Genomic DNA, 26,231 nt, shown 5'->3' with positions numbered 1-26,231 from the left:
GAGGAAAGGAAGGAAAGAAGGAAGGAAGAGCGGAGGAAAGAAAGAAGGAGGGAGGGAGAAAGGAAAAGAGGGAGGAGGGAAGGAAGGAAGGAAGGAAGGAAGGAAGGAAGGAAAGAGAGGAAGGAGGGAAGGAAGGAAGGAAGGAAAGAAATAGAAGGAGGGAGGAAGGACAGAAGGTAGGAAGGAAGGGAGGAAAGAATGAACAGTCCAAACAGACGGGGTCAGTTTGACCCGGGAGGACGACAGGAAGCTTAAAGAAATGATTCCATCCAGTCTGAGAGAGTCGGAGTTATGCGGCAAAATAAAAATAAAAACATCTTCTTGAGACTCACTCCGAGCTGTTGTTACAGGGTCAGATTTTCCGCCCTCAGTGTGTCTCAAACAAACCTTTTTTTTTTTTTTTTTGTTTCTATCTATATCCAGGCAACACATCCACCCACCTGCGCCAGCTCTCCAGGGACTCTCTGAACTTGGATGGTCCCGGGGGTTTCAGTAGCCAAGTCAGATCAATGGAAGCACGGACGCTGGCAGTAACAAGCAGCTGGCTGAGCTGGAGCCAAACAACATCCAAATATCAGCAAATAACGAGAACCAGAGCCACGACAGAAGGTTAGACATGAATCAAGAGAAGGAGGAGAAGGAGAATTAGCCGGGCCAATTTTTAAAGATAATCTGATCTGGAGTTCAACTTTTTATTATTAGGATATATGTTTTGCATGTAATCTGTTGGTAACTCTTAACAGCCATATAAACTGGCTTGGCAGAGGAAGAGGGGGGTAAATGTGCAAGCAATTAGTACAAAGGGACATCCAATGCCTCTCTCTGCTGCCCCCCCCCAGCCCCTCCCCTCCCACCCCCCCCATATAAAGCCATTGCACACCCGCTACACACCAGATCAAAGGCTCTACCCCTCCATTAGAGATCTGGCTGCCTGGCTGCTGCATTTTTTAAATTTAGCATACAGCAACCCTCCCAGTTTGTGCCCCAACAGCAACAGCAACAGCAGGAGCAGGAGTAGCAGCAGCAGCATGTAAACTGGTCACATGACGATGAGGGGAATACATCGTGGTTCTTCACTCGTTGCCTTTTTGGGAAACAAAAACACAAATTGCTTACCCCCCCCACCCCCCTCTCCCTACCACCCTCCTCCACCACCACCACTACCCCCCCCCCCCCCTGCCAAATAAGGCCAGAAATTCCTAAACGCTGGTGTAATTAGATATCTGCGGCATTGTTTCTCAGGACCTTAATGCTGACTGTCTGCCTGCCTGGCTTAAAGCTCAGTTTCAGGGCACAGGGGTTGTCTGCCCCCCTTACCACCAGAGGCAGAGGGGGCAATAAAGCATCTTGCTCCCAGGAAGAAGTGACAGAAGCTACTTATATATATATGGATCTAAAATTACTAAATCTTAATAAAAATGTACTATAAGTCAATTTATAAAGCAACAAAGATTACAGAGTATCGTAGTAGAAACAAACATTGACCTGATTTTTCCATTGCAGTGCAGAAAAGAGAGGGTTCAACGTGGTATGTTTTATGTGTTTACAAACTATATAAAGACTATTACAGACTATATTAAGTCCTCAGAAACCAATGTTTCAAAAATAAGGTCTCATGCATGCTTTGATTTGTCTGCTTGTTGTTTATCTTGTTCTGTTTCTTTTTGTTTATAACACAAACCCGCAATAGAAATGCAGCTGAAAATTGCCTATTGGGCTAAATTTGACACAGTTACATCATATTAATTTGAATTTGTGTGTGTGATTTCTAGGGCTGCCAACGATTAATTTTTTTAATCGCAGAATTTCCATAGTTAATCGCGATTAATCGCGTTTTGAATTGCATATTTGAAATCCTGTTATTTTACATTTGAAGGCAGTTTTAAGCCCATAATGTAAAGCATTTCTTACCAGAGTGTCTTAACTGGGAATCAATCACGGCTCTGCTGCGACTCCCACACTCCAAAATGGTCCTTTGGTGGAGCTGAGGCTCGCTTGGCTGCACCTGGGTGTTTAGCGTGGAGGTGCTAACTCAAACTCCACGTACTCCCGTGGTAGTTAAACTCCGTTTGACACAGGTTGCATTCTACTTTTGACTTGTCAACTGAACCGTCTGGAAGTGTTTTAAAGTTAAACAAGCCGTTCAAAAGTCCAGTAGCTCTCTTACTTTCCATCAGCGCGGTAGGTTTACTGCAGGAGGCCACTTCAAAGCATAGCGCTACAGCTAGAGGAGCCGTCTACGGGGGAGTAGAAGGGACAAAAAGGCTTGCAACATTAAAATGCGATTTAAAAAAAAAAAACGCGTTATGGATTGCATTAATATAATCGCGATTAACGCGTCAGCGCTGACAGCCCTAATTATGATCAATCAAACTCTTGAAACAAAATGGTATCAATCATACTAACTACCTCTTGTGAAAGAACTCTGAGTGCCTTTAATCAGTAAAAAGTAGTTCCTTAAAAATACCTTTTAAAAACAACTAAAATGTGAACTTTTGGAACTAAAAAACAGCAATAGCTAGGCCCCAGCGAGAATTGAACTCGCGACCCCTGGTTTACAAGACCAGTGCTCTAACCACTGAGCTATGGAGCCTTCGTTGTGTGTGATTCCAGCAGACAGTTGTTTAATGACAGCAGACAATTGTTTAATGACTACACCTTCGACAATCACGGGTGTTGACTATATCAGTTGTACAGGAGTGTCCCTGAGCTTTGTAATGTAGCACTAACCGGTTCGACTTAAGACACTCTTTAAATGTTCTCGTAAACTGTTTGTGAAATATAGATTAGGACAGTCTAACGATATTTTTAATTGAGATTAATCGCAGAATTTCCATAGTAAATCGCGATTAATCGCGTTTTGAATTGCATGTTTAAAATCCTGTTATTTTACATTTCAAGGCAGTTTTAAGCGCATAATGTAAAGCATTTCTTACCAGAGTGTCTTAACTGGGAATCAATCATAGCTCTGCTGCGACTCCCACACTCCAAAATGGTCCTTTGGTGGAGCTGAGGCTCACTTGGCTGCACCTGGGTGTTTAGCATGGAGGTGCTAACTCAAACTTGACGTACTCCGGTGGTAGTTAAACTCCGTTTGACACAGGTTGCATTTTACTTTTGACTTGTCAACTGAAGCGTCTGGAAGTGTTTTAAAGTTAAACAAGCCGTTCAAAAGTCCAGTAGCTCTCTTACTTTCCATCAGCGCGGTAGGTTTACTGCAGGAGGCCACTTCAAAGCATTTAATTAGTGTATAATCACCTGAAAATGAACCCTTTATATCTACATAGAGAGCGGGTCCTCTTCCACGGAGGCCACCATGTTGCACCTCCATGTTTCTACAGTAGCCCAGAATGGACAAACCAAAAACTGGAGGAAACTAGAGATTAGGCATTTTGTGTTTTTTTGTAAGATTGTAGCTTTTGTGAAATATAATGAAAAACTGCAGTCAAAAAAACCAACTCCATACAAACAGCCAACAACAAATAAGCACGTTTTTAAAATTTCCCCATTTAATTAAAAGCATATAAATACAAGAATGTTTGCATGAAATCATCAAAAACTCACATAGCGATACTCCTAACAGATGTCCACTGCTTCTAACCCCGACTTTTAACTGCTTTTCATCCTTCGACAGTCTGTGTATACATACATTATATATCGGGTTACCTCGGGGTATCAGGCCTGTGTAATATCTGCTCTGCTCTCCTTCCACACAAAACACCTCCGACACCGGTGCGAAGGATGTCAGCTCTTATTTAATCTCTCAACAGCAACATTAGCGGAGAAGGATCTGGGCTTTATTGAGCGTCCTCTCGGCACAGGTGCAGATTGGAGTCCCATTATCAAGCTGTCATCCTCAATGTTATGCTGGTCGAAATGATGTCATAGCCCACCTGTGTGTGTGTGTGTGTGTGTGTGTGTGTGTGTGTGTGTGTGTGTGTGTGTGTGTGTGTGTGTGTGTGTGTGTGTGTGTGTGTGTGTGTGTGTGTGTGTGTGTGTGTGTGTGTGTGTGTGTGTGTGTGTGAGCAGGCTCGGAGAAGCCACACACATACAGTGTTTTTTTCCCCCAACAGGTGAATTCTTTTTTTTTTTTTTTTTTCACTAATTAGTTGTTCATGCTTTGCAGCTCGACTGAAAGGCTGCTGAGTTTGGAGGCCACCAAGAAAGAGCAGCAGGAAGAGGGAACAGCTGCTTCCAGGAAGGGCAGGAGTGAAGCTCGTACCAACAAGCGAGAGGTAACTGAACCGGTAGACCTTAAACACTACGCAGGCTAGTTCAGGGTCCCTGCCGATCCTTCAAAAGTCGTAAAATGTCTTAAATTTAGATATTAAAGGTCTAAAAATGTCTTAAAATGGCTGGAATTGTAAAAGTTAAGGCATCAAATTTGACTTAAGTGTAATTATATTTGTATTTATATATAATTCCCTCCCTCCTTCTTCCTCCTTCCCTTCCTCCCTCCCTCCCTCTTGTCCTTCCTTCCTTCCTTCCTTCCTTTTTCCTCCTTTCCTCGTCTGTTTGGACTGTTCATTCTTTCCTCCCTTCATTCTGTCCTTCCTCCCTCCTTCTGTCTTTCCTTCCTTCCTTCCTTCCTTCTTTTGTTTCCTCCTCCTTCCTTCCTTCCTTCCTTCCTTCCTTCCTCCCTCCCTCCCTCCCTCCCTCCCTCCTTCCTTCTTCCTCCCTTCCATCTATCTTTCCTTCCTTCCTTCTTCCATCCCTCCTTCCTCCCTCCTTCCTCCCTTCCTTCCTTGACACGAGGACAACAGGAGGGTTAATTAAAGTAAAAAAAAATCAGTATTCAATGAAAATAGTACAGTCGTCTATAAATCACCTCAAAATGAGCTCCATTTCGACCCACTACAGCAATAAAATCCTACTTTTTCATTATCATATGTCTCATAATATATAATATATATGAGTACAACAGTCACATGTGGTAATGCAGACCATTACTGAAGTGACATTAGTATATTTACAGGAGAAAAGGATCAAAATATTTACTCCACCACTGGTTGCTGAGCAGTTTTAACACAAGAAGCCTCAACTGTATTATTTTTTACTTAAAGAGGTTTTAAAAAGGTCTTAAAAGTCATTAAACGTGTCCTTAAGAAATGTGCAGACACCCTGTGGTTTAGTCACTGGGAGTCCCTTAACTGTTCCTGTGGGGATCCCGAGGTGTTTCCAACCCATAAAGACTTTATAATCTCTCCAGTAGTGCTCTGGGTCTTCCACTAAAACCTCCTCCCAGCTCGATGTTCCCTGAATACCTCTAAAGCCAGGGTGCATGTTTTGTGTAACAGCATAGTTGCTCAACTTTAAACCCACTAAAACAACATGTTACATAATTTCTGTTGTTCACCTTGAAAAACAACACTTAGAGTATGTGACTCCTTTAGGTGTTGATATAATAGATCAGCTAGTACATGCTAAAATAAACACTCATTCCCTTTCTTTAGAAGAGTTAGATGAGAAGATTGATACTAGTCTGAGGTATGTACAGTAAAGATAACGAAGCAAAAAGCATCTGGAAACAAGCTAGCCTCGGGGCTTAGCATGTTTAACACAAACATCCAACATTATAACTGTGTATAACTGACAGGAAATCCCAAAAAGTATCATACAGTACATCTCCTTTGATTTGCAGGAGATTTGAGATCCAGAAATTAAATATGTACAAAGGCATGAAAAATGAGCCTTCCTGAAGATAGATAGATAGATAGATAGATAGATAGATAGATAGATAGATAGATAGATAGATACTTTAATAGATAGATAGATGGATAGATACTTTAATAGATAGATAGATACTTTAATAGATAGATAGATGGATAGATACTTTAATAGATAGATAGATACTTTAATAGATAGATAGATACTTTAATAGATAGATAGATACTTTAATAGATAGATAGATAGATAGATAGATACTTTAATAGATAGATAGATAGATAGATAGATACTTTAATAGATAGATAGATAGATAGATAGATACTTTAATAGATAGATGGATACTTTAATAGATAGATAGATACTTTAATAGATAGATAGATACTTTAATAGATAGATAGATAGATAGATAGATAGATACTTTAATAGATAGATAGATACTTTAATAGATAGATAGATAGATAGATAGATAGATAGATAGATACTTTAATAGATAGATAGATACTTTAATAGATAGATAGATAGATAGATAGATAGATAGATAGATAGATACTTTAATAGATAGATAGATACTTTAATAGATAGATAGATACTTTAATAGATAGATAGATAGATAGATAGATAGATAGATAGATAGATAGATAGATAGATAGATAGATACTTTAATAGATATATAGATAGATACTTTAATAGATAGATAGATAGATAGATAGATAGATAGATACTTTAATAGATAGATAGATAGATAGATAGATAGATAGATAGATAGATATTTTATTAATCCCAATAGGGGGAATGCAGGTATCCAGTAGCTCATACAGACACATGCATGAATAAATAAGAACATATATCCAGAGAGACCTTGAAGTTAAAAACGAAGGTGAAGCAGATTTGAAAGCAATGTAAAAACTTTTAGGAAGAGTTATGATGTGAGGTAATCATTCAGAAGCTGAAAAGTCTTAAAAACTTATTTTAAACCACTCACATTTAAGAGATAGCTGTCAGACTGTTTCAGCCCAAGGAGAGTTTTATTCTAGGTGGAAAACTGCATTTAAATATAGATTTCACTGCCTTCTTTTCTACCATATGATAGCAATAATCATAAACGTGTAATGCTGATTAATCCCAACATGAGCTAGTCATGAATCATGATTAAAACCAGTAACTGTATCCAGCTGCATCCAACCTGTACTGGGCTTGGCTGTGGGCTCAACTGGTTTGAACATGATTCACACAACCAGGTGTTACGCCAAGAAAGACGTCACTTCAATGACGAAGCTCTAGACCTGATCCCGCTCTGTGGAAGTCTGGACTCCTCTTACATTCCTCACTGAGACCCTTTCGGATCCTGATTCATTCAAGAAGCCTCACAGTTCACTTTCAGTCCCGTGTTTTTTAAAGCGCTGAAAATCAGGGGATGAGATTTTGGCATGAGATGTTTGCCGTGTCAAGGCATGTGTGTCTTCTGGCGTGTGTGTGTGTGTGTGTGTGTGTGTGAGTGTGTGTGTGTGTGTAAGTGGGTTCATGTGTCAGCAGGTGGGAGCAAGGCAGTGATTCATCCAAGTACTGCATTTTGTTTGTGAACAGAACTGGTTTTGATGCCCCCGAGGCTTTTTTTAGTTTGCCTCTCGTTATGTGTGTGTGTGTGTTGTAATCTGGGAAGCTGCATTCCTTCTTACGGACTTTTTTCCAGGGACTCATCTCAACTCGAACAAGACACAGCGTAAATGTTGGGAGCCGTGCCTCTTGAAGGACTCTCTACAGGAATTTCAAAAACCCAACCTGCACAATCACGTGACGGCCTGTTAGCACATATTCACTGAGCTCGATCGGCTATGAGGAAGCCCTAAAAAAAAACCAGGAGAAGAAGAAAAAAGTAGCGCCTCCGTCTGCAGCACCTTTCCAAGTGCACATCTGTTTGTGAATGATAGTCACTTTGTGTGTTGTCCGGCTAAAGCCTAGTGATTAACAAGGTGACTAAAGCTTAGCGTCTGTTTCTGCTCGACAGCAACAAAACAAAAACATGAAGCAAGAACAGTTCAGAGGGATGATGATGTTACATAAAACCAGATTACTAATTAAGCCATTCATGAAGGACGTTTAAATAAATGTCACCTACAGTACGTCACCTTTTCCTTCATGACTAACCTGGAGTTGCAACCAGAAACTGTGTTTAAGCCATTAAGTTCTTCCCTGAAAGGTCTGAAAGTTAATCATTTTATTTACTGGCTGCAATTATTATGTATTTAAAACAATTTTCAGTCCAAAGTATCTTTATTTTTATTCCAGTCACTATATTATGAGGTTTTAAATTACAAAATAAAATACACAAAACTAAAAATTTAGATGAGTTAAACAACTCTTAACTTGTTGGCTGTATAGAAATGAATCAAATGAAAGGTAATTAAACAGTATTCGTACCATGTGGAAGCTGTTAAAAGTCCACCCAATAGAGACCTTTAACTTTGATAAAATGCTAATTACTATATTTTCAGGCTATGAAATAAATTACTTGGCTGGGAACCAATCTGATACTACGATACACTGATCTTGAACCTGCAATGACATGATTTTTAGTGAGGCGCTGCCACAAAATGAGTTGGTCTACAACACGCTGCCAAAAGTTTAATTAGTCTTTATGGTGTTTCGTAAGTCTCAAAACCCACACATAGAAAAACATTGGGCGTGGATGTGATGAAAAGCAAACATAGCAGTATCTAAGAGCAGAAAATCGTCTTCTTGAGGGACCTTTTCTACCTCGTTGTCCAAATTTGGCTCCAACAAGCATCGGGCCGCATGTTACAAACTCTCCACGTACCTGCAACCGCTCAACACTCGCTTGTCAGGTAGAAAACTTGAAACTTTGGAGGTGAGAATCTTGTTTGTTTGATTTGTCTCGACCTCGACCTTTTAATTGGCTGTTTGGTTTGATCACTGGCACAGTCGAAAAACAGGCGGTTACCACGGCGACCAACCATTATAGCTCCGAGCTGCAAAGAGAAAGTCAAACCAATCAAAGACTTGATAGGTTCTGATTCCAGTTGTGCAAACAAGTATTAAACACAAGCAGTCATGCATGCAAAGCAAGACATGGTACTTAACATAGCTCAAACAATATTCAGAGTAGAGAGGGCAAACAGAAATTAGATTCACGTGGATTTCTGCACATATGGGGCGTGGATGGAAATGAGCTGGTAGATAAATATGCAAAAGGAGAAATAAGCATGGTCGTAAAATAACAAGACCATGAGAATAATCAAATCAGAAATGGAAAAGAAGTTGCTGGAAAAGAAGTGAGATAGAGGAAATAAGTGCTCATACATACAACAACAGCATTCATAGAAGAGTGTGGGTAATGGAGGGGAAGCAATAGAAAGGAGAAAGGAGGACGACGACGTGAACAGTCCATTAAACATAATGAATAAACTTGCTGCAGGTAGATGTGAACATTGTGAACGACAGCGAAACAGTGGAGCATGTATTATTAAACTGTCCTAGATATCAACAATTACACCCGAGAGGAGTCATGTGACACAAAGTAGTAGAGAAATGTTGCAGAGGAGTTCAGGTGATGTGGGCTTACAGAGGTTTTTTCAGATTTTTAGAAAACACAGGAATTAATAGAATAATGCTGTTCAACTCTCCAGTCCAGAAGGGGGCGGTAATGTGCTTAAAAGTGCTTCGTAAGCCTCCATTAAGCAAGAAAACACAGTCTCAAGAGTCTCAAGAGTTGACATATTTAAAGACCGTGTAAAGTGAATTCAGACATTTTCTTCTAAACACATTAAATAGGTCGTAAATGTATTTCTAAAAAAGGTGTAAGAAGCATTTCAACCATTTAGATTTGAATTGTGGAGCTAGGCTTCACAAACTGTGTTTCAAGATTTCTGTGGTCAGGATTTAGTGGGCGGGTCACTACTACTACTACTACTACTACAGTCTACAGTTCGCCAGTTAGCTGAACTAGCCGCCGAGTTAGCTGCTGAGCTAGCCGCCGAGTTAGCTGCTGAGCTAGCCGCCGAGTTAGCTGCCGAGCTAGCCGCCGAGGTAGAAAGCTGAAAGCAGAAAGCTCTCAGACGTAGCGTCCATGTTTCTGGTAGAGGTGGTGACTTTGATTGACAGGTGACACTTGGTAGGGGGCGGGGTTTCAGCAAACTCGGCGGGCACTCCCACAGCATTTGGGAGCAGAGAAAGAGGCTGATTTTTACACAACTTTGAAACCTAATTTCATATATTTGGCGATTTTTTTAATCATTCAAATTTGGCAGGGTGGTTAACAACACACTTTTCTGTGGTATGTCAAACTCAGAACACATTTATTCTTACTTTACACAGACTTTAAGTGTTCTTGTTGTAAAAGAGCTGTAGTGGTTAGTACTGTCAAGAAGGTTGTGAGTTTCAACCCACTGACAGGCCTAATAGATGGATGGAAATACAGAGAGGGTGTTAAGTTAGTCAATGTGTATCGTGTCCTGATCTTTATCGGAGGGGGGGGTTTAGACCCTGAGGAAAGAACATTTGGGAACGTCTGCTCTAATGTGTTGTGCTCTGTGGCCGCAAACATCGCAGTTTTTGTCTTTTCATGTCTTGTTTTCTTCCACTATGAATTGAAGTGATCTGAGCTTGTTGTCACAGGTTCGTGTTTCCAGGCGTGACTCATTCTGCTCGCGAGTTGGCTCCCTCCGTTAAGCCCATTTTAAATCTGCTTTAGTTTGTTAGCTTCATTCAAGACAGGCCCTTTTTAACAATAAACTTTTTTCTGAGCCACCTTTGTCAAACATCCCACCCCCCTCCCCAAACCCCCCCTCCCTCCCCCTCGAACCTCCAGCAACCAAAGCCAATGTAGGAAACTATAGTGTACGATCACAGTACATTTATTCTGACAGTGCAACACAGATGGTCATCAATGTGGCAGCTGTTAAGCTTTGATTAAACACACAGGCTCATTCCAGAGGATTTGTCTTTTCTTTTTTTTTTTTTTTTAAATGCACCAGCAGAACATTTCATCCCGTGCGATGATTTATGTGTCTTTGGGTGCGTTTGTTTTGGTAGCCAGGAGAAGGTCAAAAGAGGGGCCTTGTCCGGAGTCCATTCAAACCCCTGAGCTGAGATTCCCATGGCAGCTTCTTCCTCTCTTCCTCCTCCCCCCCCCCCCCCCCCCCCCCCCCCATCCCGCCCTTCATCCCACCAGCTTCTGAGAGATGAGGCTTCTTCACAAAACAGAGGACAGACTCTCTCTCTCTCTCTGTCTCTGTCTCTGTCTCTCTCTCTCTCTCTCTCTCTCTCCCTCTCTCTCTCTCTCTCTTTCTGTGTGTGTGTCTCTCTCTCTCTCTCTCTCTCCCTCTCTCTCTCTCTCTCTTTCTGTGTGTGTGTCTCTCTCTCTCTCTCTCTCTTTCTGTGTGTGTCTCTCTCTCTCTCTCTCTCTCTCTCTCTCTCTCTCTCTCTCTCTCTCTCTCTCTCTCTCCCTCTCCCTCTCTTCAGCGGTTGTTTGGGAAGAAACAAGACTAGATCAAAACCTCATATTTGGCTCGAGGGGCTTCGAATTTCAAACGACAGATACAGGAAGTGGCGGACCGAGCCCCCAGGAAGCGTGCCGAGCTTTGGCTTTGATTGAAGCCAAATTTTGAGTTTACACGACACAAAAAGTTTTCATGGAATGTAACACAGTACAAACAAAGAGTCAGAAATGAAAGAAAAACAAAGATATTTTGTTCTATGAGAAAAATATACAAAAAAAAAACACCAAAAAAAGAGATGACGAATGACCAGCATTGGAGCAAATATCCAAAATAGACATTATTTGGAAAAACTGACTACATATTGGGAGTCTTATTCATCTTAAAAGATATTAAAACTTAATAAAATGACATATTAACAATCCTATCTAGGGATTTACAACAGCTCCTGACTCACAATCTCCACTATCACTGATCGCGTTCTTCCGAGTTCAATCGACCAATGGAGTAACTTCATCACTCCGTCCGTCTGTCCGTCAGTCAGTCAGTGACTCAGTGACTCAGTGACAGTCAAACATTAGCGTGTGCAGGACTGGCTCTGCTGCTGTGGTCCGTCCAAAGAGGAGAAGTTCACACAGCAGCCAGAGCACAGTGTTCCTCCGTGTGTTGTGTCCTTGGATAGTTTTCAATGTAAATGCCTAAAAAAATACAAAGAATGCTCTGTAACGGTTAAAGTGGTCATTTTTTTCCATTAAAGTGGTTATATAACCGGGAAGAATGAATCTTTTGAATAGCAGCGGCTCAAGTAAACAGAAAAAACGCACTTTTGTCTCATTTAGAGCTATGTAATCCAGACTTGAAAGAGACTCTTGATACGTGCTGTTAAAGCAGTTCTATTAGCCAGCATGAAACCAGATAATAACAAGCATGCAGGAATCTCTCCGAGGGTTTTTTTTTTTTTTCTGGACTTGATGCATCATTTCAAAAAACGTAAAAAATACCCACAAAAAAGCCAACAAGAAGTATCAAGGATTATGTAGCCTCTAAAACCTTTTCATGCATTCCATGGCCAAATGCAGTCATCCGTGTGCAGTTCACTGGCGATGTGAGTAAGAGTTTAACAGGCAGTGTAGAAAAGCCTGTTTGGCTCCCCGTGGTGTGGCTCTACAGCAGGCCTAATCCTTACAGCTGACATCTCTGCCAAGGATCCAGACTATCGGTTACTCCGGTTGAAGGAATGCAGGCTGCCACTATCCTGATTGAGAAAACACGTCACGTCTTTGCATGAGTGAAATGAAAGCCCTGATAGCTCCTGATAAAAAGCAAACTGCAGAAGTGGTGATGAAAGGAGCTGTTATTATAATCTTCTCTGTTTTTTGTTTTTTTTTGCCTTCACCAGAAACTCCAGTCATGTGGCGACATCACCCAGCTCACTGCACCCCCCCCTCAACGAAGAGCCAAGTCGCTGGACCGCAGGACGTCAGACACCGTCATGACAGTACGTCACTAAACAGATTCAGGATGTATTACTTTTACTTTCTTGACCAATAAAGCAACAAAAATACATATTGTTTTTTTAATCTGAAAAGCTGCATTAAGCAATATTATACCTTTAGGCTCTAAATTAAAGCCCCTCTTGCAGCCCCTAAAGGCCGTACAGCTCCTTACACCTCATGTGACCAGATAATCTCAATATTTCAGACCAAGCTTTGATGGCTGAGTTTTGAAGCTGATCAGATTCTGTCTTGTTTCCTTCTTATTTGATTTAAGTTAAATGCATTTACCTTTAACTCTTGTAAAGTTTTTCATCGTTTTTGGTCCCTTGAGGAGCACAAAACAGCATTTATAAAGAAAAATATACTAATAAGCATACAAAAAAGTGTTAAAGTGAATACAAGTACTGCTGTATTTGCAAGTTTGGGCTTATTTTGTTAAATTAAAAAGCAAAATAGTCTATAATAAAAACAGTAGGACTACAGATCTGTCTTTATTTATACTTCTTTTCTACTTTTCTTTTTTTTTAGAACCTTTTTATTGCCTTAAATGCACATTAACAGGCAATTAATATCACAAAGGAATACAAAAAAAAGAAGAAAACATCTTGGGTCTCATCTGTCACACAGAGATAGCACTGTAAAGAGTATAGCACATATCTTATCTAGTTCTGTACTCCAAAAAAACGTATATTATAGATAATAAAAAAATAATAATAGTAGTAAATGAATAGAGTATAAGTGTATAAGAGTCCTAAGCCAGATAGTCAGTAACTGGGGTCCACCTTCTCGTAAAAACAGGTACTTTTAGCTGTAAGTGGACAGTCATATATTCCATCATGTAGACATGTTTTACTTTCTGTAACCACTGAGTGATCATGGGGGGGGGAGGGTCAGGCTTCATCCAATTGATAGTAATAATTTTTCTTGCAATCATAAAACAAAATATGTAATATATAACATTGTTCAGGTGATCAGGAGTCCATAGGAAGGTCCACTGTCAAGATTTTTTCCAGTTCTTCTTTGACATTTTTCCCAAAATATATGAGTATGGTTGCCGACCATACCACAGTTCCTCCAGCATTTGTTGCTGGGATTGTTCTTGGAAACAAAAGTTATTAGTGGTGTGGCGGAGTTTAGCTCAGTGGGAAGAGCACCCGCCACATGTGTTGAGGCTACAGTCCGCTCTGCAGGCGAATCCCGTACCGAGCGGTCCTATCCTGCGTGTCATTGCCCCCCCTCTCTGCCTCCCGTTTCCTGTCTCTCTCTACTTACCTGTACATTAAAGGCAAAAAGCCCCAAAAATATACTTAAAAAAAAAAAAAAAAAAAAGTTATTAGTGGTGTCCTGAAGAACCTAGTTTTGACCTTCCAGTCAAATTCTTTGTATAGTCGGCCCTTTCTACTTTTCTAAGGTTCTGTAAAGCACTTTGAACCCTTTAACCCTAACCACCCTTCGTATGATATTGTGCTAGTAAGTAGAAACTTAACCTGTGAAATGAATGTTACCTTTGAAGTCTAAGTATTTATAATAGCATTACACATCATGCATGCTTCATTTAGTGCTCATGAGTCTGATTAAACTGTTAAAGGCAAACATGTTCTCCCTTTTATCTTCTTTACAGCCGGATTTATTAAACTTCAAAAAGGGCTGGATGGTCAAATTGGATGAAAATGACAAGGTGATTTTATTTTGAAAATCCTTAATTAAAGTTGTGATTTTCTTAAATTTTACATTAGTTCCTGTTTCTGGACAACCTCTTATATACTGAACCTTTTAAATGTGTTTTGCTTCCCTCTAGTGGAGGAAGTATTGGTTTGTGCTTTCGACTGACAGTCTGAGATACTACAAGGACTCGATAGCTGAGGAGGTATTTTTAAAATGATTTGTTTTATAGAGTTAACCTTCCTGTCGTCCTCCCGGGTCAAATTGACCCCATCTCTCTTTTGACTGTTCTTTCTTTCTTTCCTTCTTCCTTCTTTCTTTAATTTTTCCTTCCTTCTTCCCCTCCTCCCTTCTTTCTTTGCTCCCTCCTCCTTCCATAACTTCCTCCTTTCCTTCCTCCCTCCCTCCTTACTCCTTTCCTTCTTTCCTTCCTTCCTTCCTTCCTTCCGTCCTTCCTTCTCTCCTAAATTCCTCCCTCCCTCCCTCCTTACTCCTTTCCTTTCTTCCTTCCTTCCTTCCTTCCTCCTTTCCTCCCTCCCTCCCTCCTTACTCCTTTCCTTTCTTCCTTCCTTCCTTCCTTTTCTCCTAAATTCCTTCCTCTTTTCATCCTTACTCCTTTCCTTCCTTCCTCCTTTCCTCCCTCCTTCCTTACTCCTTTCCTTCCTTCCTTCCTTCCTTCCTTCCTTCCTTCCTTCCTTCCTTCCTTCCTTCAGTCCTTCCTTGATCTGAGGACAACAGGAGAGTTAAAAAGGATTATTTGTGTTTCATTCATCACTTTAATACGTCATCGTCTTCTTCTTTTTCCTCCCAGGCTTCAGATCTGGAAGGAGAAATCGATCTAACTAAGTGTTATAACGTATCTGAGTACCAAGTGCAGAGAAACTACGGCTTTCAGATCCATGTAAGAGTTCACATCAACAGTTCATACAAGAAACAGTCACATTTATATTTCCTGCATTAATAAGAAGTTAAATTAAATGTTTGTATGTTTCAGACCCCAAAACGTGTCTACACGCTGTCGGCCATGACTGCAGGGATTCGCAAGAACTGGATTCAGGCTCTGATGAAAAACGTACATCCGGCAAACGCTCCTGATGTTGCCAGGTAAATTTAAAATACTATTATTACTAAAATCTTAATCCAGTTATAACAGGGGTGGTACCGGTAATTCAGTTTTAGATATTAGTCTAAGTATAAAAGACAACATAAAAAAATATCCAAGAAATTGACTCATTTTTAAGGCAGTCAAGACCCTATATGTATCATATGTACTGTATAATAATAACTTTATTTATGTAGCACCTTTCATACCTAAAATGCAGCTCAACATGCTTTACATTTGAAGCAATAAAATCAGACAAGTAGTACAGCAAATAAAACTCAACAGCATGCATGAAAAAAAACATTAAAACAAATAAGAGATCAAAGTTAGAAACATTTAAAAAAAGTTAAACGTTAAAAGTTGGGTTCTTTAATTATTTATCACACTGTAAAAATGATCATAAATATACATTCGCTCTTCTTCTACCTAAATAATTATTGAATTTATAGATAGAGGGTTTATAGATATTGATATTGATATTGATTATCATTATTTTATCATTTTATTTATTTATTTTTTTAATTAGTCTATAAAAGTTAATAATAGTCATACTTTTAATAATTGAGTTATTAGAAGACAAAGATATTTAATTTACAATGATACAATAACAGACAAAAGCAGCAAAACTTTACATTTTGAGATCAGGATGAGTTTAGCCTTTTCTTAAAAAATGATTAAATGACTGAAAGATTATCATAATTGTTGTAGATTATTTTTCTGTTAATCAGTTATTCATCTAATACTTCCAGCAGTGCATTGTGATCATTTCTATCCTCTTCTGTTCTGCGTACAGTCTACCAGGCCTCCACGGTCCCCCACCTGAAGCTCTCCCAAAACCAGACGTGACTCAGGACTCGTCCTCCCTTGAAATCCTCTCAGACCGAGACTCACTCACCAAACCCAAGAGTGTGATGGAGCGACGACGGGAAGGACGCTACAAAACCTTTGACTGGGCGGAGTTTCGGCCTCAGAGGAAACCGACGCCGGACTCAGATCCTCAGAAGAGTAAAGCTCTGTGCTCGCTGGAGCAGAGCGACCTGGAGAGGAGGAAGAGGAGGGAGGAGAGGAGGAAGAGGTATGAGAGCATGCTGGGTTTCCCTCTGGGATGGGAGGCGGTTGGAGATGACGGCAGAGCGCTGAGTCCAAAATCACAACAGAGGATGGAGGAGGAGATGGAAGAGTGCTGGATGCAGGTGGAGAAGACCGTCTTCAGACTGGATAAGAGCGTCCCGCTGTATAATGAAGCTAAAGACACGTCGGTGATGGAGAAGCTGCTGGACAGCTACAGGAAGGGGGTGTGTACCAAAGTTATTATAGTTTTGAAATTTTCTTTAGTTTGTGTTTTTTTATTTAGTTTTTCAGTTTGTTTTTTTATTTCAGTTCGGTTTTAGTGAGTTCAACAAGGGATTTAGTAGTTTTAGTTTGGTTTTATTTTGAAGGAATTGACTAGTTTTAGTTTGGTTTTATTTTGAAGGAATTGACTAGTTTTCTTGTCTAGTTCTTCCCTCCCTCCCCTTTTTCTTTGCTCCCTCCTCCTTTGCTATTATTTTGATTGAGAGACCACTAACAGCGGAATTCACATGTTTTGAGTTTAAAGTAGAAAATAAATTGCACATCTGTATAGTTTGATTCGCGCTCTCCTTTAAGTTAAAATTAGCAGTTTTTTGCATTTTTCAGATGATCTTTTTGTCTTAAAGAAAAACATTTTAAGTAGGAACAAAACTAATTAAATTCATTCTGTAAGAACTGAGCAAACAGATTGAATTTGGGATTTAACAAAAAAACTCTAATGAACTGAAAGAGAATACTTTACCAATTCTGCTGATCTCTTGAGCTTCTTTTAGTTAGTTTGAAAGCAAATTTATTCTTTAGTTAAATTCTCATTAAACTCAGTGAACTTCATCTTAAATAATCCCACTGTAATCTACCAGCTCTGCACCAATCAACAGACAGTCTGCAACCAGCTGGTAAAGAAAGTGGAACATCTAATAGAGTTAAATAAATCTTCCCAGGAGCTGGTAGAGACTAAAACATCTAAAATGAGAATGAATACTGTACTTAGATCCATCAGACCTCTATAAGAAGAAGTTTATGAGTTCATGCTTATTTAGTTCATGTTTAAAAGTCTTAATTACAGTTTATGTTCCTCCATATCTGATGTTGGTGTGAATAAGCAGCTGTTGTCACATAAACAGTAACAACTTTATAAGATAATAATGTTTTTTCTGTTGTGTGTTATTTGCGATGGAGCCCCAAGTGGCCAAAACTGCAGTTATTTCAACCTTTTTATCGTCTGTCTGTGTGTGTTTTTTTTTTTTGAAGGTTGACGATCTGAAGGCGCAGCTAGAAGATTCGGAGCGTCGCAAACTGGAGCTGGAAGCTCAGCTGAGCACCGCAGGACATTATCAGCAGCAAGTCTGCAAATCGGTAATTTTTAATTGAGCTTCTTGTCTCGTTATGTAACAATCCTTCTGTGATTCATTTGAACATTTGTTGGCTAATTCTCCTTTTTTTCCTCTTGTCTCTGATGTCTTTCCTAAAGCTTGAATCCTCGCCAAGTTCTGAAGCAGATTTTTTCCTGCTGGACACGAATAAAAAACCATTAAACAACCACACACAGAGTCTGAATGATGCAAACAGACAGACTAGAGAGCTCTTAGAGCAGCAGGACGTTATCAGACAGGAGCAGCTCAGTCCTGCACCTCAACATACACCCAGCATCTGGCTGCATGACACAGAGGGAAATTTCCAGGAGCTTGGAGATCTTCTTCGTGACTGTCCTGAGGGGGTAGCCACACCTTTACTATCACCTGCGTCAGACGGCACAGACTTATTATCAGAGAGTGACAAACAGACCGTGGGATTGAATTTAGATGATGTAATAACCAACGAGCAGAATCAGCAACACAAAGAGGACTGTCAGCTGTTTCCGAGCTCAGAGAGTTCAAGTTCGCTTATTTTGGAGAGTCCCACGGAGAGAGACGACGCCTCGCTGAGCTGCTGTGTGGAGCAGCACATACCTCCAGACCAGGCCATACTGAGGAGGCTCTCCCAGGAAGTGGAGCTGCTCACGGGTCAGAACGAGGCTCTCAACCAGCGAAACCAGGAGATGTTAAACCAGCTGACGGAGGCGGACCGGGAGATAGAGAGGCTGAAAGTGGAGCTCAGCAGCAGGTACACTGAGCCCCATCACCTGCCTGAAGTGGAGCAACTGGAACAAACTCGAGTACAAGATCTGGAGAGGGAGCTGAGTATGAGAGAACAGCAGCTCCAGGAGGCCCAGACGTTGATCACCTCCCTGGAGGAAAACCTGAGGGACACGGAGGCGCTGCTGCAGCTCGGCGTCCCGACAGAAACAGACGAAGCGGGACAGGAGGAAAGCGACTGCGCCAAGAAAGCGGAGGGATACCTGCTGAGGTGTTTCGAAGCTACCGAGGCTAAACTGTTGGAGCTGGAGAGGCAGCTCGACCAATCTCAGTCGACCTGCAAGAAGCTCCAGGAGCAGAACTGTGAGCTGAAGGAAGCGGAGAAAGTTTACTGCGAGAAAGCGACGGAGACCGAAGCTGACATCTGGAAGCTGAGTGAAGATTTAGAGATGGAGAAGAAGTTGAAAGAAGGCGAGAGGAACGGATCTGTGTGTGCTGAGGAAAGGATCCAGCAAGTGATAGAGGAGATGATCATGAGGTTGAAAGCTTTGGGGAGATTACTGGGAGTTATTGACAGGTTGGATTTAGACACGATGAAGAGATCGACAGAAAGTGAAGAGGAGAAGCCCACGGTGGTCAGTCAGCTGAGGTGGGAGGAAGAGTTTTGGGAGTCGTTGCTCAGGGAAGTGAAAACCAAAACCTCCCAGCTGAGTGAGGAGAAAGACGTAGAGATGCTTCTCGGCGAGGTGACAGAATATATGATAGCGGAGAAACAAATGCTGCTTTTAGGCCACGATTTACTTTCTGAGACGGACGAAGAAGTGGAAGATTCGGAGGGGACGCGTGAGGGCGAGACTTTGAAAGGTCTGGACGTTATTTGGAATACGGCAAGTGTGACGGCGACGGAAACCGAGAAGATAGACGAAAGAGGGATGGAACATTTCAGAGTTATAACACAGATTAGAACTTCTTTACTGGACTACATCGCCTCCTCCGTCAGCACATCTGCTCGCGACAAACTCCAGTCGATGGCCGACAAGTTTTCTGACTTCCTCTTTGGCTCGGAGCGTCCTTCGTTTCATTTCATCCACTCCGCGGCGACCGAAGCGCTGTACTGCTGCCACATTAGCAGGCTTCAGGCGAAATACCAAAGAGAGCTGGAAGAAACCAAACAGAGACTGCTCACTCGCTCTCTCATCTGCAGCAACTGCGTCGACCTGACGGAGGAGAACGAGGAGCTAAGAGCGAAACTGTCAAACCTAGAGGAGCAACAGATTTCCTCGTCGAGCGAAAAGATGAACACGAGCTGCCAGACGGAGGAGATTTACCTTCAAGACATAAACACTGAGCTTCAGATGGCAGATGAAAGTGCGGAGGGAGAAAACGTACCCGAAACACCAGAGGAGGAGACGCTCAGCTGTATGGAGATCTCAGGTGAAACGGATCAGAGCGAGCAGGTTTTAGAGCTGAGAAGAAGAGTGGAGGAGCTGGAGGAGCAGCTGTCGGTCGTAGCAGAGCAGCTGAAAGAAGAGTTTGATGGTAAAATGAGGTCGGCTCAGATGCAACACGAGAGGGAGTTGGAGAAGCTCAAGGTGGGTGGTGCGAAATGTGTGATTTAACATGACTGCAGACATGTTCTTTCAAGTCTTTGTTAAACTATTTTAAGACCATTTAGACCAAAATATGGGGGAAAAAGAGTTCCTGCAACAATATATCATGCACAGTGTATAGGATTTGTAGTAAGAAACTGTATTTTATCTGTCTTAATAAGCACAGATGACACTGACTTGATTTTTATTAAGAAAATTGAAAATTGAAACAATTGAAATAAAAAGCAAAATAAATAAACATTAGTCCAACATATAAGCAAATCAGTGAAATTCATTATGTATTTTTGAGTTTCTTTACTTGAGGCATTCACAACATAGCTTTTCAATGATAAAGACAGTAGATATAATAAAGGTAGGTAGCAGCAAAACACTTCAGAGTATACTCCATCCTCAAGATGATCTGTTTTAAGACATGATCAAAATCGAAGCAGCAGGAAGTATTGTGCAGAAGTAGTGTCTTTTCTTTTTTTTTTAGTCCATATATTCTATTTCCTTCTCAAAACCTGGTGCCTACATTACCCACAATTCAACTTCTTCTGACGCTGACCCAAGTGACATCACATGAGGCAATTTATCAGCTTCCTCTGGACCTATAAAAGGCTTTACACAACTTTTCACACATATATGTGTAATATCCCTTTAACTGTAACTGTAACACCCTGATGGTTAAATATGTGTGACCCATTTCTTCTTCTCTTGTTCCTTTAGGCCACGTGTGAACGCGGCTTCGCCTCCATGGAGGACTCTCATGTAAAGGTGGTGGAGGAGCTGCAGCGCCGACACCAACAGGAAGTGGAGCGCCACCTGTTGGAGAGAGACAGACTGCTGGAGGAGGAGAGCGCTGCGACTGCCATCGGTGAGGAGAGACTCTTAAAAATCTTTCTGTAATAATAAAACCCAGTGAGACAAAGAGGGTTAATTCAGTTTCCTGTAGCTTTGATCTTCTCTAGAAAAGGTTTCAAATCTGATTTTAATATTTAATGTTTTTCTTTTGTTTAGTTTTTCTATTTAGTTCCTTTTTCCTTTGCATTGCTTTTAACCCTTGTGTCGTACTCCAGGACCCCATCTCTCTTTTGACTATTCCTTCTTTCCTTCCTTCCTTCCTTCCTTTTTCTTTAATTTTTCCTTCCTTCTTCCCCTCCACCCCTCTTTCTTTGCTCTCTCCTCCTTCCATCCTTCCTCCATTCCTCCCTCCCTTACTCCTTTCCTTCCTTCCTTCCTTGCTTCCTCCTTTCCTCTCTCCCTCCCTCATTACTCCTTTCTTTCTTTCCTTCCTTCCTTCCTTCCTTCTCTCCTAAATTCCTTCCTCTTTTCGTCCTTACTCCTTTCCTTCCTTCCTTCCTTCCTTCCTTCCTTCCTTCCTTCCTTCCTTCCTTCCTTCCTTCTCTCCTAAATTCCTTCGTCTCTTCATCCTTACTCCTTTCCTTCCTTCCTCCTTTCCTCCTTTCCTCCTTCCCTCCCTCCTTACTCCTTTTCTTCCTTCCTTCCTTCCTTCCTCCTGTCCTTCCTCCTGTCCTTCCTTCTGTCCTTCCTTCTGTCCTTCCTTGACCTGAGGACAACAGGAGGTACACCAGCTGTTTCTGATATTCAGTATATCATCCCAACATGAATCTCACTCTCTTCTTCTCTTGTAGCAATCGAAGCCATCAAGAACGCTCACCGCCTGGAGCTGGAGAGAGAGGTGCAGCGGAGAAGTCAGTCAGAGAACATCACAGGAGACACAAACCTGGAGGATGTATTCAGACGACACGAGTACGTCCGCTAATCACATAACCTCAAGACAAAACACTACACTGCATGTTTTAACTCTCCTGTTGTCCTTGAGTCAGGAAGGGGGAAGAAAGGAAGGAAAGGAGGGAGGGAGGAAAGGAAGGAAAGGAGGGAGGAAGGATAGAAAGAGGGAAGGAAGAAAGGGAGGAAAGGAAAGGAGGAAGGGAAGGAAGGAAGGAAGAATGGATGGGAGGAGGCGAGGAGGAAGGAAATTAGGGAGGAAGGAAAGGAGGGAAGGAAGGAAGGAGGGGAGGAGGCGAGGAGGAAGGAAATTAAGGAGGAAGGAAAGGAGGGAAGGAAGGAAGGAGGGGAGGAAGGAAGGAAGGAAGGAAACAAGAAAGAAAGAATGGATGAGAGGAGGCAAGAAGGAAGGAAGGAAGGAAGGAAGGAAAGGAGGGGGAAGGAAGGAAGGAAGGAAGGGAAAAGGAACGAAGAAAGGAAGGAATGAATGACGGAAGTAAGGAGGGAAGGAAAGAAGGAACAGTCAAAACAGACGGGGTCAATTTATCCCGGGAGGACGACACAAAGGTTAATGAAGTGTGTGTGTGTGTGTCTGTGTGTGTGTGTGTGTGTGTGTGTCTGTGTGTGTCTGTGTGTGTGTGTGTGTGTGTGTGTGTGTGTGTGTGTGTGTGTGTGTGTGTGTGTGTGTGTGTCTGTGTGTGTGTGTGTGTGTGTGTGTCTGTGTGTGTGTGTGTGTGTGTGTGTGTGTGTGTGTGTGTGTCTGTGTGTGTGTGTGTGTGTGTGTGTGTGTGTGTAGAGAGGAGCTGGCCTCCTACCAGCGGGAGCTCGAGGTCTTGTCCCAGCAGTTCTCTCTGAAGTGTCTGGAGAACGTTCATCTGGTTCAGGCTCTGGATGCCGAGAGGAAGGCCTTGTGTCAGTGCCAGCAGGAGAACCAGGACCTGAGGACCAGGAACCAGGTGATCAGCTGCCCCCGTCTGTTTTCACTGTTCCTTCCTTCCTTCCTTCTTTCCTTCCTTCTGTCCTTCCTTCGTCTCTCCCTCCATCTCTCTTTCTTTCCTCCCCTACCATCCTTCTTTCCTCTGTCCTCCTTTCCTTCCTCCCTCTTACCCTCCGTCCCTCCCTCCCTGCCTCTGTCCCTCCCTCCCTGCCTCTGTCCCTCCCTCCCTGCCTCTGTCCCTCCCTCCCTCCTTCTTTCCTTCCCTCCTTCCTTCCTTCTTTCCTTCTTTCCCCCTTTCCTTCCTTTTTCCTCCCTCCCTCCTTTCATTGTTTCCTCCTTCCTTCCTCCCTCCCTCCTTCTTTCCTTCCCTCCTTTCCTTCCTTTTTCCTCCCTTCCATCCTTCCTCCCTCCTTCTTTCACCCTTTCCTTCCTTTTTCCTCCCTCCTTCCTTCCTTCCTTCCTTCCTTCCTTCCTTCCTTCCTTCCTTCCTTCCTTCCTTCCTTCCTTCCTTCCCCCTTTCCTTCCTTTTTCCTCCATACTTCCTTCCTTCCTTCCCCCTTTCCTTCCTTTTTCCTCCCTTCCATCCTTCCTTCCTTTCCTTCTTTCCTCTGTCCTTCCTTGCTTCCTACCTTCCTCCCTTCCATCCTTCCGCCCTCCCTCCCTCCCTTTCCTCCTAGTCTTAAAGAGTCTTAAATTGAACTTATTGGACCCTTCAGAAACTGTGACTTTATCCTCCATAGTGTCGTAATTCAGGTTAGTTAGTCCGAATCTTAACTTTCCAACTGTGTCACATAAATATCTCTGAAACTCTGAATAAGTTGGTTTCGATGTTTTTCAGGAGCTGAGCGGTCACCTCGCAGCAGAGATCACCAGACTGTGCTCGCTAGCCAAACAGGACGCTCTGCCGCTCAGCCAGGGAATGGACGCCTACGAGATGGAGGTGAGTCTCTGTCTGTCTGTGTGTGTGTGTGTGTGTGTGTGTGTGTGTGTGTGTGTGTGTGTGTGTGTGTGTGTGTGTGTGGGTGGAAAGATAAAGCAAGGAAGGAAAGGAGGGGGGAAGAAAAGAAGGAAGGAAGGAAGGAAGGGAGGGAGGAAGGAAGGATGGGAGGAAGGATGGGAGGAGGCAAGGTGGGAGGAAGGAGGGAAGGAAGAAAGGAAGGAAAGGAGGGAGGAAAGGAAAGAAGGAAGGAATTAAGGTGGGAAGGAAGGAAGAATGGATGGAAGGAGGGAGGAAGGAGGGAAGGAAGAAAGGAAGGAAGGAAAGGAGGGAAGGAAGGAAGGAAAGAAGGAACAGTCAAAACAGACGGGGTCAATTTAACCCGGGAGGACGACAGGAAGGTTAATAAACACTGTGGTTGAACATATGAAGCTGATTTAAAGTTGATTTTAATCTCAGATCACGCTGAGAGTGAAAGAGTCCGAGGTCCAGTGTCTGAAGCAGAAGATCACGTCACTGAAGGACGAACTGCAGTCGGCACAAAAGGTGAGACACAGACACACAGACTCAGACACACAGTCCTCCGATACAATAAATACAGTCTGAATGAGTCAGTAGAAAACTAATAAAACACATTTCTCTTTCTCTCTGGTGTTATAGGACAAGAGGAACGTTACAAAAAAGTACAAGGACGTCTACACCGAGCTGAGCATCACGAGAGCCAAAGCTGAGAGAGACATGGACGAGCTGAGAGAGAATCTGAGGCTGCTTCATCAGGCTCTGAGACATACTTCACCATGAACCCTCACCTTTTTTATTCTTCTTCTATTCTTTATTCTTTATTCTTTATTCTTCTTCCAACAAAGCGGTCGCACATTTGTCTGGCAACTATACAAAAAAGAAACACCAGTTAAAAAGTTACACTGATGAGTAAATATAGTAAAATAAGCCAAAATATAAAGATCAGAAAATAAGAGAAATAACTGTATATATATATGAAAAGACACTAAAAACAAAAAACTGTGAAAATAAATACCAATAAAAAGAAAGTATTCAGTTTCAGTGAAGCCAAACTTCATGGTAAATATTATTCTTCTTATTTTTTCGGGTTTTTTTGCTCTTTTATTCTTTATTTCCTTCCACAAAGTGTTCGCTAGTGGTCTTCTTTAAACACTAATTTGAATTTTTACTGATCAATAAATAAGGAAAAAAAGCAAATATAAAGATAAAAGAAGCAGAACAACTCAACATATGGAAAAAAACTTATAATAAATATATAAATGTGAAAATAAATAGCAACAAAAAGAAAGTATTCAGTTTCAGTGAAGCCAAAATTTACTGTAAAGACTCTTCTTTACTTTTAAATCAGCTGTTTTTTCTTCTCTTTATCATTTTTTCTTCTCTTTTATTCTTTATTTCCTTTCATAAACTGCTCGCTATCCTTCCTGAGTTCCACAAAAAAACCAGCAGCTATAAAACAAACCAGAAAAAAGCAAATTAAATGAAATATAAAGCAAAAAAACTCAACATACTGACAATAGAAAGTTATAATAAAAACAAAAATGTGAAAATAAAAAGAAAGTATTACATTTTTTTACAGTTACATTTTCACATTTTAACATTTCCTTCACTCCCTTTATTATCACCCTCAATAAATCTATTTAAAAGAGAAATTATCTCTTTCTATAGGCTAAAAACTGTTATTTACTATTATTTAATAAATCCAGAAACTCTTTTTACACTTTTTTGTAAAGTTTCTATTTCTCAATTTTTGTACAGAAACACTGAATGTTAATGTTTTTGCTGTTTAACCTGATTATTAACATTTTAAACACTGACTTTGTAATTTAGATTAAACCCTTTTTTTTCATGTTGATCCTGTGAAACTGCAATTTTTCTTTTCTTTTTTCATATTGTCTTCTTAAAAAATGACCAAATATCAATATTTTAAAAAACAGCAATTATTATTTTGTCTGTTGTAAATATTTATATCTGTACAGCCAATTTATCATTTTAATACTTTCACACAGACAGATTCATGTTTTATTAGAAATGTTTGTTATATGTACGTCAGCCTCTTCATCCCTGCTGTATGTGTCCTTTTTTTTGTATTAAATTAAACATTTCTGACAGGTAACGTTACTGTCGTCCACAGAGTGTAATTTATATTTGTACACTACAGTGTTATTATTGTCATAAATGGGTTTCTAATTAAATATTAAATTAAATTGGCACTTAAAAGCCTGTTTCTGTCTCCTTTGTGTGGTTGCCTCTTCTTGTTGTCATGCCACAGGTTTCTGCATCATGTAAAAGGTTGAACATCAAGGATCTTGTTTTATATATTATTTTTTTATTTGAAGTCGTTTCCAGCAGCGATGAGAGAAAATTCATGAAAGATTAATAAAATATATGACACCTAACAGCTGCCACCGTGTCAGTTCAATATCTCCTCAAGGTTGAAGCAATAATAATACTGCATAATCAGGCTAT

General features: G+C 41.2%; 1 protein-coding gene and 1 non-coding gene across 2 annotated transcripts in view; one reads left to right on the top strand and one right to left on the bottom strand.

Annotated features, from left to right (window-relative positions):
- LOC128379328 (myosin phosphatase Rho-interacting protein-like) overlaps positions 1 to 24,542 on the top strand; it is a 34,381-nt gene extending 9,839 nt beyond the window's left edge. Inside the window, exons 7-22 of the mRNA XM_053338944.1 lie at positions 424 to 530; positions 4,110 to 4,235; positions 12,520 to 12,618; positions 14,238 to 14,294; positions 14,415 to 14,483; positions 15,090 to 15,179; positions 15,273 to 15,382; positions 16,174 to 16,675; positions 17,703 to 17,807; positions 17,923 to 20,118; positions 20,845 to 20,992; positions 21,771 to 21,888; positions 22,664 to 22,823; positions 23,643 to 23,744; positions 24,201 to 24,287; positions 24,402 to 24,542. Of these exons, the coding sequence (XP_053194919.1) occupies positions 424 to 530; positions 4,110 to 4,235; positions 12,520 to 12,618; positions 14,238 to 14,294; positions 14,415 to 14,483; positions 15,090 to 15,179; positions 15,273 to 15,382; positions 16,174 to 16,675; positions 17,703 to 17,807; positions 17,923 to 20,118; positions 20,845 to 20,992; positions 21,771 to 21,888; positions 22,664 to 22,823; positions 23,643 to 23,744; positions 24,201 to 24,287; positions 24,402 to 24,542 (4,217 nt within the window). The remainder of the gene's footprint in view (positions 1 to 423; positions 531 to 4,109; positions 4,236 to 12,519; positions 12,619 to 14,237; positions 14,295 to 14,414; positions 14,484 to 15,089; positions 15,180 to 15,272; positions 15,383 to 16,173; positions 16,676 to 17,702; positions 17,808 to 17,922; positions 20,119 to 20,844; positions 20,993 to 21,770; positions 21,889 to 22,663; positions 22,824 to 23,642; positions 23,745 to 24,200; positions 24,288 to 24,401) is intronic.
- trnat-ugu (transfer RNA threonine (anticodon UGU)) lies at positions 2,521 to 2,593 on the bottom strand. The gene has a single exon. It is a non-coding gene; the product is annotated as a tRNA-Thr (tRNA).
- Positions 24,543 to 26,231: the final 1,689 nt, after the last annotated feature.

This window comes from Scomber japonicus, chromosome 18 (assembly GCF_027409825.1).
Source record: "Scomber japonicus isolate fScoJap1 chromosome 18, fScoJap1.pri, whole genome shotgun sequence".
Classification (NCBI taxonomy): Eukaryota; Metazoa; Chordata; class Actinopteri; order Scombriformes; family Scombridae; genus Scomber; species Scomber japonicus.
This window is presented reverse-complemented; position numbering and strand designations above follow the sequence as displayed.